The 13,927-nt window shown below is 35.3% G+C and overlaps 1 protein-coding gene across 3 annotated transcripts in view; it reads right to left on the bottom strand.

Moving 5' to 3' along the window:
* FNDC3A (fibronectin type III domain containing 3A) overlaps positions 1 to 13,927 on the bottom strand; it is a 194,308-nt gene that overhangs the window by 61,937 nt on the left and 118,444 nt on the right. For 2 of the 3 annotated variants that reach the window (XM_063101768.1, XM_063101769.1), the window contains one exon: positions 6,422 to 6,498. In XM_063101768.1, coding sequence (XP_062957838.1) covers positions 6,422 to 6,498 — 77 coding nt within the window. Of the gene's footprint in view, positions 1 to 6,421; positions 6,499 to 10,402; positions 10,470 to 13,927 lie in introns of those variants that run through there. The other variant, XM_063101770.1, reaches the window with a different exon arrangement.

Genomic DNA, 13,927 nt, shown 5'->3' with positions numbered 1-13,927 from the left:
GTTAGGTACCCTCTCATCACCATAACAACCCACATTCCACAAAAAACAGTGAAGGGAGTCATTACAAGAAAGGCAGAAGCAGAACTTTTCTTTGGCAGCTGGCCATAGAATAACTTTCTTTTCCCTATGTATATATATTTTTTTCTGTTCTCTCCTTCTGAAAGTTCAGCATATTATTGTTTTCTTTCTTTTCTTTCTCTCTTCTCTCTCTTTCTCCCCCTCCGAGCTCCCAGTTTTAAGTGAGGATGAGGACATGCAGTATTAGGAGAACTTTTTTTTTTTTTTTTTTTTTAAAGATGACTGGTAAGGGGATCTTAACCCTTGACATGGTGTTGTCAGCACCACGCTCTCCCAAGTGAGCTAACCGGCCATCCCTATATAGGGATCCAAACCCGTGGCCTTGGTGTTATCAGCACCACACTCTCCCAAGTGAGCCACAGGCTGGCCCTGGAGAACTTTTGATGTTGACTTTCAGGAGTCCATTCAGGTAGTTTATATACTTTTCTTGATAAGTCATGAACTTCATCACTGAAGTATCATGTGTTATTCTATCCTGCAATGTAATGATCTTGGGGACAATAAGTTAGTACTACCTGCCAGTGAATTAGGTTCCTTCTACTCCTGTTACTATTTACTTTCTTTGTCATCACTTATTTTGTGTTTAAATTTTAGGGTTTTTTGTTTCCCCATTTGAAACTCTTAGTTTAGTTGGCACATTTCAACCTCGATGCAGTTTGTCAATCTCTCAAAACCTTTATTGGTTAAAATGCAATAATAAAGCCCATTAATGTTACGCCTAAAATAAGAAGGAACAGGCCCTGGAAATGGCTAGGGAGCTTATTTATGAGTAAAGTACATAATCTTGGTGTATGAACTATGTGTGTATCATCTTTTCAAATAGTTTGGCTTCTCTGAGGCTTTTTTTCTACTTTTTAAGTACAAACAAAACTGGTATGTAACAACTGAGGGTGCTGGTTAAGCATGAGTAGGAAAAAAAGCATTAATTATAGGTAAAGTTAACTGTTTAGGAATTGTTTAGAAATGTTCTAGTAATTAAAATAAAGGGTACATGTGATAAAATAACATTGGCAATATGTTGATAATTGCTGAAGCTAGGTTATGAGTACAAAAGGAGTTAGACTATTCATTATTCTTTCGTGTAAGTTTGAAAACTTCAGTCATCAGGAAACAAGAAAAAAATGCATATAAGAAAGAAACAGTAATCTATATTCTAATTATCAGTATTGGGAGGGTGCTGCTGTCATAAATAGTTAACTGGAATGCAAATTAATAACGATTTTACTGAAAAGAAACTTAGTATGTATCTAGAGCCCCAAAAAAGTTCAAATCCTTTGAATTACATTTCCAAAAATTTATCCTAATGAAGTAAGAAACAACACAGATTTGTGCAGATAATCAATGTACCTTTATAACTGCAAAAGAATAACTGGAAAGAGTCTAAATAATCACAAAATGGGAATAATTAAATAAGTTGATATATTGCTCCAATAGATTATACAGCCTCTAAAACTTATATATTTCTGAAATATATTTAATGGTACAGGGAAATGATCATTTTAAGTATAAACATTATACATATTTAATAAAGTCTATAATTTTGTAATTAGAAAAACACTAAAGGGAAATGTACTAAATACTTACAGAGAGTATCTTTGGTTTGTAACAATGCAATCAGCACTAAATATGTTTTCCATATTTCGTTTGCAAAATTAATATTTCTTTATATGTATGCTTTCTTTTTTTTTTTTTTTGACGGTTGGCCAGTACAGTATATTTTATGCTTCTGATGAACAATTTCATTTTGCTTTCTGCATATCATTTTAACTAGCTTTAGGTCTCCCTATTATATTGGATAGCATCTTATATAATGTCATTAATAAATGACTGTTTTTTAAAAAAATAAGGATAAAAAAGATGAGCCATTTTTCTGATTCAACAGCTAGAGTCATGTGTATAACTGAAAAATTAAACCTATTTTTCCAATTTAAGAGCAGTTATTTACGATTGGAAATATCAAATTTCTCTTCAAAACTTAAGATCAGCAGTTAATACAATAATTCAGTTTCCTATTACTGTTGAGTACAATACTAAAGTGCCAGTGCAATAAGGTACAAAGATTACGAAATAAATAATACTGCAGAATTCTTAGGAATGTAAAGGAAGTATAATACAAGAGGTAACTGGTATGGGCTTTGCAAATTTCAAATGAGAAAAATAGAACTAATTACTATCAGAATGTTTGATATCCTTTCTATCTAATGTTACTCTTAAAGATGAAGTTACAAATATACATATAATAATGAGTTCATATTTCAAATACCTCAAAATTTAATAGGGACATGAAATTGGTACAAACATAAATTTGAAGGTTGATGTATCCTGGATAAATCATGTTTTCTTTATGTGTATCTCCTATAAGCACTTCCATTAAATCTTGATCTTAATCTTCAGATCCATCTATCTTTCAGACCTTTCACTTTTCTGTTACAATTATGTTCTTAGGTAGTGTTGCTGTTTCCTCAGTGATGAATCTAAGCACTCTCAACACAGGATTTTAATTTTTTCAGTTCTTGCGTGCCGAACAAAACTTTTTAAAACACATACATTTCTGGAATCTTATTAGTAGGTACTGAATTATTAGAAACATGATAAGGGCCGGCCCCGTGGCGCACTCGGGAGAGTGCGGCGCTGGGAGTGCAGCGACTCCCTCCGCGGGTTCGGATCCTATATAGGAATGGCTGGTGCACTCACTGGCTGAGTGCAGGTCACGAAAATGACAAAAAAAAAAAAAAAAAAAAAAAAAAAAGAAACATGATAATATAGCAAAAACATTATTTGACCCTACTTAGATTACTGGCCTTAAATGACAGATACACACAAGCAAGGGATGGAGGTGATAAAACTTACGGCCATGAGGGGAGATTAGTACATAAAAGTCTGAAAGGAGACTACGGATGGTGGCTATGCATGTATGCACTACTTTGTTTCTTCTGAGCCAAATACGACTTAAACTTCATTATAGTCATCTATGTGACTATATATTTGATCAAACTCTCAGGTTCTAGATTTGCCAACATTACATTTATGTGTTAAGTTGTGGGTAATTATCATGTGTTTAGCTGTGTCTAGAACCTGGCTCTAGACTTTTGTCTTCAGATTACTCTGTGTGCTTGAAAATGATACATTTCCTAGAAACAATCTTGATTTTAAATTAAGATTAATAATAGTAGCCTGCTAGCCTCAAATAATTCCCAGTAAGATTATTGTTAATGTTCATTAATTTATTTGGCAACTATTTATGGGATACCTACTACATTTGAGTTACCACAAGAACACAAAAATAATTAAAAGGCAGATCCTATCCTCAAGGAATCAAAAATCCTGTAGGTATTTTAAAAAAAAACCACACACACACATACACACATACACACACACACACACACACACACGTAATATTAGGTGTTACGTGTTATAACCAAGAATGGTACAAATAACCTGATCTGGGGAGGCTTTCAAGAATGGATAAAATTTCAAAAGGCAGAAAGGGGGTAATGAATAATATTCTCTAAGTAACAGCATTAACAAAACCATGGAGAAAGGAAAACACCAAGTGAGCATGTGAGAAGTCATGTTCAGCTGCAAAAATGGATACACGATTGAAGCAAGAGAATGGTGCAAAGGCAAACTAGGACGGAACTATATAAGGCCTTAAATGTCAAGAAATCAAGACTTCATTGAGTGGAGAAGCCAACTAATGGCTCTTTATGATCAAAGAAATGAAAAGATCAAAGAAGTGCTAAAGAAAATTTATTTCAGTGGCTCTTGGTCTAAAGATAAACCTGGACTTGGATGATTATTTGATGACTTTATAAATATTTATTGAGCCCCTTCTATATGACAGGCACTGTACTGAGCAATAAGGATATAAAGATGAGTAAGAGTCCTATATCATCTAGTTCTGTTCCCTCTCTGACCTCATTCCCTACTACTAATCTGCCTTAAAGACTCAGTGTAGCTATGCTAGCCTTCTTGCGATTCCCAGGAATGCTCTCATCTTAGGCTATTCACACCGGCTGTTTCTGTTCTCCAAATCCTCTTTCCCCAGATAAATGCATGGCTAACTCCAACCTCTCCTTCAAGACTTGGCTCACATATCACCTTTCCAATGAGACCTATCTTATTTTACAATGTAATCAGCTCAATTTTCTTTCTTTTTTCTCTTATCACTCACCAACTAACACATTGTATAGTTTATCCATTTATTATGCTTTTTGTTTGCTTCTCTCCACAAGAACATAAACCACAGAGGGACAGGAGTCATTGCTTCTTCTACTTATGGATACGTAGCAAACACACAAGAGTGTCTGATGTATATAAGCACTCAATACATATGTGTAGAACACTGTTGAATATAGGAGCTGTAAGAATTCATAATTTCTTAGGAAAGAGAATTAACAAACTGTGATAAATTAATTAAAAGAAGAATATATATAATGTGTCATGAGAGCCCAAAAGGAGAGGAACCTAGAAAGGCTCAGGGAAAATTGCTTCTAGAAGCTCTTGATGAAGTGAAATGAGAAGGGTAGGAGTTTGTCATAAAAATAAACGGCATTGTAAGCTGAGAGAACAGCAGGATACCCCATAATTGCAGTGAAATAATTTGTCTTAATCATCTTTATGTCACTAGCACCCAATACAGAGTTTGGCACGTGGTGTGACGCAATAAATGTTTGTTGAACTGAACTATGCTAGTGAATGTTCTTTAAATAAGTGAAAAAAGTTCTGAGAAGGAGCAACAGGGAAGTAGAAAAAAATCAGGACAGCATTACGTCAAGGACATCTGGGTAAATCATATCAATGGTGTCAAATTTTTAGAGATCAAAGAGGACCAGGTAGAATAAAAGGCCTCTGGATTTGGTTCATAGCAGGGAACAGTTTTAGTAGGGTAACAGTACAGACAAAATGCAGACTATAATAAATTAAGGAGTTAGTGTGTTAAAATTAGAGATAGTGAACAGAGACTATTCTTCTGAAAAGCTTACAAAGTACTTTCAAATACATTATCTCATATGTTATCATCTCATCTTACAACAAGGACACTGAGACTTGAGGAATTTGATTTGCCCAAGGCCATGCAGTAAAAAGCAAGGGTTTGAAATAATATATGGTTTCAGCTTTTCTGACTCTAACTCTCATAGGACTTCCATTCTCCCCACCAGCACGTTCTCCTTTTGCTGTCATTTGTATAGTGGTGTACTCCACAGGGTGGGCAGAAATCTACCCCAATGCTCATCAATATTGCGGCATAATCAGGAAGGAAGTAAGTGCAAGCCTGAAGAAAACTTAAGTGTAAACTGAGTGCTAGGAAGAGAAACTGATACTTCCCCAAAGAGAGCTGAGGCAATGAGTACAGACTATATATAATCTCAGTAGTAAAAGATATCAAACACCTGCATATCTTACAGTTTAATTCAGTTTGCCTATATGCATAAGTTAGCTATACTTCATTCTAAGTCAGAGCTTCCCACCCCATGTGCACGAAAGGGTGACAGGTGTGTAGATTATATTGATCCCCACAGGGCTGCAGGTCTATTTTATTTATTTATTTTAAAATTAATATTATTTTTTTACATTCTATGATGTTGCAGAGTAGTTGGGAGGGAGGGGGAAAGGGGAAGGAAATGTGATGGAAACAGGAAGAAGGAAGAGGGGCAGAATGAAGCCTGTGAGACGGGCGTGGGGGAGTGGCAGCTTCTAGTGGTAGCTTGGTCATTGAGGGCTGTGTACAGATATCAGCGCCCTCATCTCCCACCACCCCAGCTTGGGAACCTGGGACCCTTCTTGCTGCAGCTAAGTGGCTGTTGCTGGGCTGGCTGTGCATGTGGGGGGGGCGTGGCCAAGGCCCTTGGCTCCCCAATGCCCCGGGCTAGGGACAGCCTGGGGTACTTCCTGTGCAGGTCTAAATTCTCTTCTATTTACCACAATATGAATACAATTAATATCAGGGTCTGAGAGCCGTTGTGTGAATAAAGTTGGAAGCATTGTCTTAGGTTACTTCTGAGCAAATGATTAATTAAAAAAATATGTAAATGTAGGCACCTTTATAACCTAAGATATTGTTTACATTAGTCACATAATCAAGGAGATAAAACTCTAGAAGGAATTCTCTTTTGTAATTCAATACTCAAAGACAAGGCTAAATGATATGTACTGTCAATATAATTTTTTCCTCTTTTCCAAATGTACTAAAATACTTGAAATAAATAGATTTACCAAAAGTATCCTAAACTAGGTATGCTTCAGCACTTAAATGGCATTTTTTCTTCGGTATTAAAGTTAAAGAGAATAACATTATCACTATTACATAGACATAAAAAAGAAAAATAACATAAAAACATACCTGTGGGGCATATCCAGGAGGCACATAAATAGGAGGCACAGAACCATTTGGGGATATCATTGGAACCTGAGCAGGACCTGAATGGGCCATAGAAATGATGCATTAATCTCTGATTGTTAGCATGCTAAAGTTGAAAACAACTTGAATTATACTTTGAATACTTCATCTAAACACTCAGTTTATTCAACTGTAATACTATGAAAATAAATTCATACGATTTACCTGTTATACAAGCTTATCTTGCACTGATTACCCTTTACCTACTATACTTGTGTTTCTTAAACTTTCTTGGTAATAACTGTCAACTGGGGAGCTTTTTAAAACAGATTTACAGGTTCTCCTAGAGATCCTTACTTGGTATGCTTACAATGGGGTCTTGAATCATTATATTTACTTTACAAATATCCCAGGTGACTCAACAATGTGCAAGTTTAGAAACACTGACCTATGGGAAAAATCAAACTAAACTTTACATACAAAATTGCTGAAAGATACAAAAGGCAAAATTTTCAAAAGTAATAGGAAAAAAAAATCAAGAAAAAAGGCAGAAGAGAAAAGCGGTAAGAGGAAGAGTAGTTAGAAATTTAGAACTTGCTTTGTTAGGGTTAAAAATGTGTAAGTCGTGTTTGCGGGGACTTAAGAACAAAGAGAAATGCCATACATGTATATTTACCTAAAGAAATTTTGTTTCTTACTCTAACAAGTTCTTCAAAAGAAAACTCAGCTTCTCTTATTCTTTATTTCCTTCCACTTTTATAGTATTATGCTTTCCAAATAACTTTAATAAAAATTATTTTATTCATCTTTTTAACCTTTCTGAGAATACTTTTAAAAGGTGTGTTTTTATTCTATCTAGGAAGTAGATCTTACTTGCTTTATGTAACTTTTTTAAAAAGTATCTCACCTTCAGATCCTTTCTTCCTGTAACTTTAGACTGCAGTGTTCCCTTACCCACCCATTCTTAATAACTTAAAATGAAACTTTTTCTTTACTTATTTCTAAGGAAATAAAATGCAGGGGTTGGATGAAGAATGTTATAGAGGAAGGATCTTTTTTAATATGCAAAATTTCAATCTGCCATTTAAAAATGGCTCTCAGTTACTGAAGGAGGAAAAGCTTAATTGTAGGGCAGAAAACAAACAAATTTCACCAATACCATTACACATACCTCAGAAAAACAGAATGAAGAACATGGAGCTTACAGCAAATCTGGATTACAGCCCCTCTCCCCTTTCTAGCGGAGGGGTGAGAACAGAACAACTAAGTGGTGATGGGGAAGGGGAAAGGAGGTGAGAGGTAAGAAAGAAAAGAGTGTAAGAAAAAGGAGGTACAAGAGGGGAAACACTAAACAGTGGTAAGAAAAGGTGGGAGCGAGGGGAACAGGAAGGGGAGAAGGGGAGAAGGGGAGAAAGGGAGAAAGGGAGAAAGGGAGGAGAGAGCTTAGAGGAGAAAGGGGAGGGATAAGGGTGGAGACAGGAGGCTGTGAGAAAAGGAGTGGGGGGAAGGGGAGAGAAAAAGGAAAGGGGTGGAAGAATGGGAGTGAGGGGGAGAGAAAAGACAGAAGACGTGGGGAGGGGAGAGCAGGGAAAAGACTGAAGTGGTTAAGAGAAAGTAAGGGGCGGAGGAGGGAGTGTGTGCGTGCGTGTGCAGACTACTAAATTACACTATATAATTTCTGGCTATGTAAATAACTTTTCAACAAAATATTCTTCCCATCCAAAACAAGCCCACCTAATACACAAGGGTTGTTCAGATTATTATCTTAATTATATATAGCCAATATTAACTTACTATGAGCTAGGTCTTTTATATATATTTATTTATATATATTACTATATATATATATTTTTTTTTTCTCTTCATAATCATTCTCTCACGTAAATATTATCGTCATCATCCCCATTTTCTAGATGTTAAAACTGAGGCACAGAAGAGGTTAAGCTTGTTCAAGTGGTGGAATTGGAATTCAAAACTAGGGAGTTTCATTTCTAAGGATATATCCCTACTCATATTTAGTAAATGTTAAAATATTATGCATTATTGGCAACTGATGTAATTTGACACATAAGAACTATGTTCTAATGCCTCTAAGAAATTAAGGCCTTCGTCGTTTTTATATCTTTGAAAAATATGAGAGAAAGGCAGAACAAAATTTTCTTAACTTTAAGCAAATATTACCTATTAACTTACTAAATAAAACTTGTGAGATGCTTTATACCTCTAGGCAGAAAGGCTTAATTCAAAACTCACCTTTTAACTACTATATTCCAGGCTTAAAAGAGAACAGCTGTCAACAAACGCTGGTTTACTTCTATTATATAATTTATATAAAACTATACTAAATTAGCTTTTTGAATCCTAGGAGCTGGCTTAGATATTATTCATAATCTGAAGTTTAGCTAAGAACCAGAAAGAATTCATTAAAAATCGATTTGTAATCTTAATAAAGAAAATGAACATTTGTTGAGCTTTTACCATATGTTCTGGGAACTGTGGGTCCTTTCACTTGTTGTCAGATTTAATCCTTGTAACAAGTCACTAGAACAGGTGTTTTTGTTTTGCCATCAGTAATAAGTTATTGCTGATTACATTTAAAATTATGAAACTACAAAACTGTTTTGGGTTGTCCTCCTTTTACTAGAAATATGATTATATGAATACTATGCAGTTACAATTCCACCATATTATACTTTGGTCGTCTCTAAAATATTTATAATTTAGTAGTACAAAATCCTACTTTATCTCTTAATTACATTTAAGTGTGATACTGAGAACAGAATAAAACAAATCTAACCTAAAATAATCCGACAGTAAACACATTACTAGTTGTAGTCCAGGAATAATATGGATTAACTCAATTCCTTATGAAGTAATCATTTCAATCTAGCAAGTAAATTTTCTTATCCTGAGGCAGAAATGGTATATGGTTAGATTTTTTTAAAGAGACAATTCATCAGTACCATATTTAATATCTAAAATATTGGTGTGAAGTAACATTCAACACTGAACACATTAAAAACCCCTATTGCATTAACATAGTAAATACCAATATTGATGTTTAGAACCACAATGTCTACAGCACTGTTGGTATTCCTGTGTCTATAGCAGCAAAAACCTAAAGCCTTGCATACTTAATGATGCAAACGTTTAATTACCTCCTTAGTTCCAACAATACTTCAATTTAGGAAGTACTGAAAGATTAACTACAAACCATCTTAAATTTGTATGCGAAGAGAGATTCTGTCCTATGGAAGAAGCCAAATCTGTTATAAATTGTACCATTTAGTGCACGCTTGGCACAAGAGTAGCTATATCTGAACAAATATGGATACACCTACTAGCTCCTTCATAATCTACGTGATTTGACCAAAATCTACCCCAAATCACAGAGCTATTATCTTTACGGGCATGCTTCCTATTCTAAAAACCTGCAGAAGAGGAAACAATTCTATTCATCAATTGTCTTAAGAGATTTGAGAAGCTCTGCACCCCAGTTTTTTAAAAAGTGCCACAAAGACTTAATAAGGAAGATATTTCATCTAGTATAAATTAAATTCTTCTCTATTTTTCCTTATTAATATACATTCATATTTGAGTTTTTTTAAACTACAAATTTGTCCAAGAGTTTTAATTCTTAAAATGCAACGGGCTGCTGACGTGCTACACATTCTCTTTATAAGGAAGCTTTCACAATGGCTTCCAAATAATCTGACGCCAAATTTCAGATTTTAGGTTTTTTAAAAAACCTAGTAAAATAAAGGCCATAGAATGGAATATTCCATGGAATAAAAAAATCAGTCTAAGTCCACATAGGGTCTAATCTTTTTAAAACTACATGGCAACAATTTAAAATATTTTTATAGCGATAATATTTGGCATCTATTTTTTAAAAATCACACACGGCATGACTTTAGATTAATACAATGTTTTCTATGTTTTAAAATAAAAACAGAATGTTCAAAAACAGTCAGCATATCTTACCACTCATTTTGTTTTTACAGTAGCAGCGGAGAACAAGCAAATCCAACAAGGAAACAGCGTAGTACACGTTAACAAATTTAATTGGAGAACGTTTTTTTTTTTTTTTTTTTGGCAAAGCTGTAAGAGGAAAAGATCCTTTGACCGAGTCATGTGAAAGCTATCACGTGACCTCCAGTGAACGGGGAAAGAGAAGGGGGAGGAGGCAAACGTTACTACTTGCAGCATTTGTGATTTAGAAAAAAATCATTAAATGAGACCTACTGCCACTTCCCTGAATTTGACCATCTTTCAGACTTCCTTATGAACCAATTCAAATACTCATCAAAATATACCTTACAGAAATGTATATTTAATGTAAAACAAATCTCTTTGTGCTCACTTTCCTCTGACAACACAACAGGCAACATCCTCTGATTTTATTTAGCTAGCCCACTGCTGATTTTCATTTAGAAAATCTGGTGTAATTAAATACGATATTTATTAATTTAAAAGATTCAGTCTAAAATCTTGTATAACTTAATCCACTCTCCATACTCAATCTTTAAGAAATGCCTACAGGTTGGCTGGTTAGCTCAGCTAGTTAGAGCACATCCTTCTAACACCTAGGTCAAGGGTCCAGTTCCCCTACCGGCCAGCTGCCAAAATACAAAACAAAACAAAAACTCACAATACAAAGAATTGCTTATACGTTGTAGGACTGATCAACAAGCTCCTCAGAGATGGGATTTTTGTTTCAGGCTGGTTATTTGCCTCTTAAGCTAATAAAGACTATGACTTTTATTGTTGGTTTTATTTTCTCTTTTCTCATTTTTTTTAAAAACTAAACCTTTAAAAAAAGATTAATAAAAGATTACTACAGATGCTTAGCGGATGGCATTCTCACTCATTTCTGTGAAATCTGAAAAGACAGGCTCAGGTTCGCCTGAGCCTAGTTCACAATTCACAGGCTCAGGTTCACAGTTTTCTATCAAAGAACAAATACAGACCAGGGAGGAGACTAAAGATGTCTAGTTATGAGAGAGAAAAAAAAGACTCTAAGAACTTTTGGAGGTCTTTCATTATTTTATTGTCCCATGTAGGTTCAGAAGAAATTTATTAACAGCTAACAAAAATAAGAGGGTAATTCAAAAAGTTCATGGAAAAACAGTTAAAAGATAATATGAATCTTTCTATGAACTTTTTGAAGCACCCTCTTATACAGATAATAATGATAGTGATTTGTAACAAGTTGCACAGTGGAAAAACGGACTTTGGTATCAAAAGATATGTTTTAATAACAGCTTCAATATTTATTAGCAAGGCAAAGACCATTCTTTGAGTATCAAGTTTCTTTGAAAAGGTTAAAATAACCTCAGAGCATTGTTGAGGGAATCAAATTAGATAAACTTAAAGTATCAAGTACGCTGGTTGCCACTCAACAAATGGTAGTTATTGTAAGTAGTAGTATGATCACCATATATTTTCATAAATAATACTTAAATAGAGCAGAGTACCTGCCAGGCACTATTTGGAGTGTTTTACTTATGTTAAGTCAATCTTTACAACTGAAGTAGGCATCATTTATAGATAAGGAAACTAAAGCAGAAAGCAGTTAAATAACTTGCCAAGGGCACAGAGTGAGGCAAAGGCAGGATTATCTAATGATATGGCTATATAATTTTTTAAAGTATAAACTGTGCAAGGCTTGTCTCCCAAAAAGGTGGAAAAGTACAGGCAAGGGATAACCTAGGTCTCAATAAATACATGTCAGACATCCCAGAGGAGATAAGACAATAAAGGACTATTCTTACAAGTGGGGAAAGGTAATTCCTACTAACAGGCAGGGCTGCCCCGAAGAATGAGACTGAAGAGCAAAGATTATCCTGGTCTCAACAGAACCTGCCTTTAAATATTAAACCCGGTCTCTCTTTAAATCCAACCATGCTCTGATCTTCTGCCCCTAAACAAAAAGCAAGCCCCTGCAGCCCACTTTCTCATTTTGGCTCACATTTGCACAAATGGAAACAGCTGTGTTTCCATTTCCCGACTCTTTCTTTAACTGATAATCTCCTTCTCAATCCTTTCTATTGTGCTCATTGGAACCCATTTTTCCATTATAAATAAATTCCCTTATTTCCTCAGCCTTTTTACAGAACACCTGTTCCTGTGCTGCCTGTACATGAAACCTGGCTGTTCCCCCAGCACACCTTCTCCTGCAGGCCCTGGGGGTATAGAGGCTTCCCACTGTCTCCTGAGGCAGTGTTGGCGAGGCTGCTTCCCATAACCACTGTTGTTCCTGTTTCATGCTAAAGTTTCTTTTTCCTTGAGATCATGGAGAATGTGCATACCAACCTCTACCCCTTCTCACTGCTCTCACGCCCAGTCCTCATTTATTGAGAACTTTGGCAATGCTTTCAGTTTTTTTCTCTATCCCAACTCTCACCAACTGGCACAATGACTTTAACGTACAAACCTAGGCTTAAAATTTCTTAAACTCTTCTCTTTCATTCTGTTTTTAGTAGATCAAAGACACATCCTGGAACTTGTTATGTACAACTCCATTATCTCACCTTTGAAATATAAGACTTTCGTATTTCAGTCTCTGGCTACTATTTCTTTCTTTCAACTCCCCAGTGCTCTCTCTTCTATAACATTTGTTCTTCCTCATAATGATCTCCCTTTTTTCCTGATCCAACACTGCCTTACTTTTACTTCCCCTCCCCTAAAAATATCCAATTTTAATCAATCATGTAATTACTTTCACTTCTCTTAGACCTCAACTGTAAAAATCAAGTGGTACTCATACTGGTATATTTATTAATTTAGTATCTCCAACGTTAACTCAGCCATCAGCATTGCCCAGGAATCCTTTCGGGAATCTATCCCTGGTCAATAATCTATCCTGTTTTCAAGAGTGATTATTAGAGATCCTTAACACTCTTTAAGAGCCCTCCCCAACCTGAACTTAACCATATCTCTCAACATGAAATTGAACACCTTCCATGTTATTTACAAAATTTTCTCACCTCTTTCCTCTATTTTCAGAAGAAGCACTGTTTCTTCACTAGATCAAAGTTATCTTTCCACTTATACTCCCGATCTGATCCTCCACTGGGACTTTGCTTCATTGTTTAATGCTGTCCTGTTCAGTATTTTCTCCTTCTGTTCGACCTCTCTGAACTGTCCCTTCTGTGCCCATAAACATGGTAAAGTTTCAAACATAAACCACCCACATCACCCATCTCTCACAAACATAACACTTTTTCTCTGCCCTGTGACACCACCCAGCTACCACTCTCCTCTCAGCCAAGTTTCTCAAAGTTAACATTAACAGACTATTTTCTGACCATATATTCACTTTTACAATTTTAATACAAATTTTATTATGTAATATTTGATACAAAGGAAAATAATGCAAGTCATTAAACATATTAAAGAGACTACTTCAAACCTACCATCCATGCCAAAACAAACAAAAAAACAGACCACACTAACACTGTTGCATCCACTTGCTCCTTTCCCATCCAATCACTGCACCACTCATGT

The sequence above is a fragment of the Cynocephalus volans genome, chromosome 7 (genome assembly GCF_027409185.1).
Source record: "Cynocephalus volans isolate mCynVol1 chromosome 7, mCynVol1.pri, whole genome shotgun sequence".
Lineage (NCBI taxonomy): Eukaryota > Metazoa > Chordata > Mammalia > Dermoptera > Cynocephalidae > Cynocephalus > Cynocephalus volans.
Note: the sequence above shows the minus strand (reverse complement) of the source record. Positions and strands in the feature narration are given on the sequence as shown.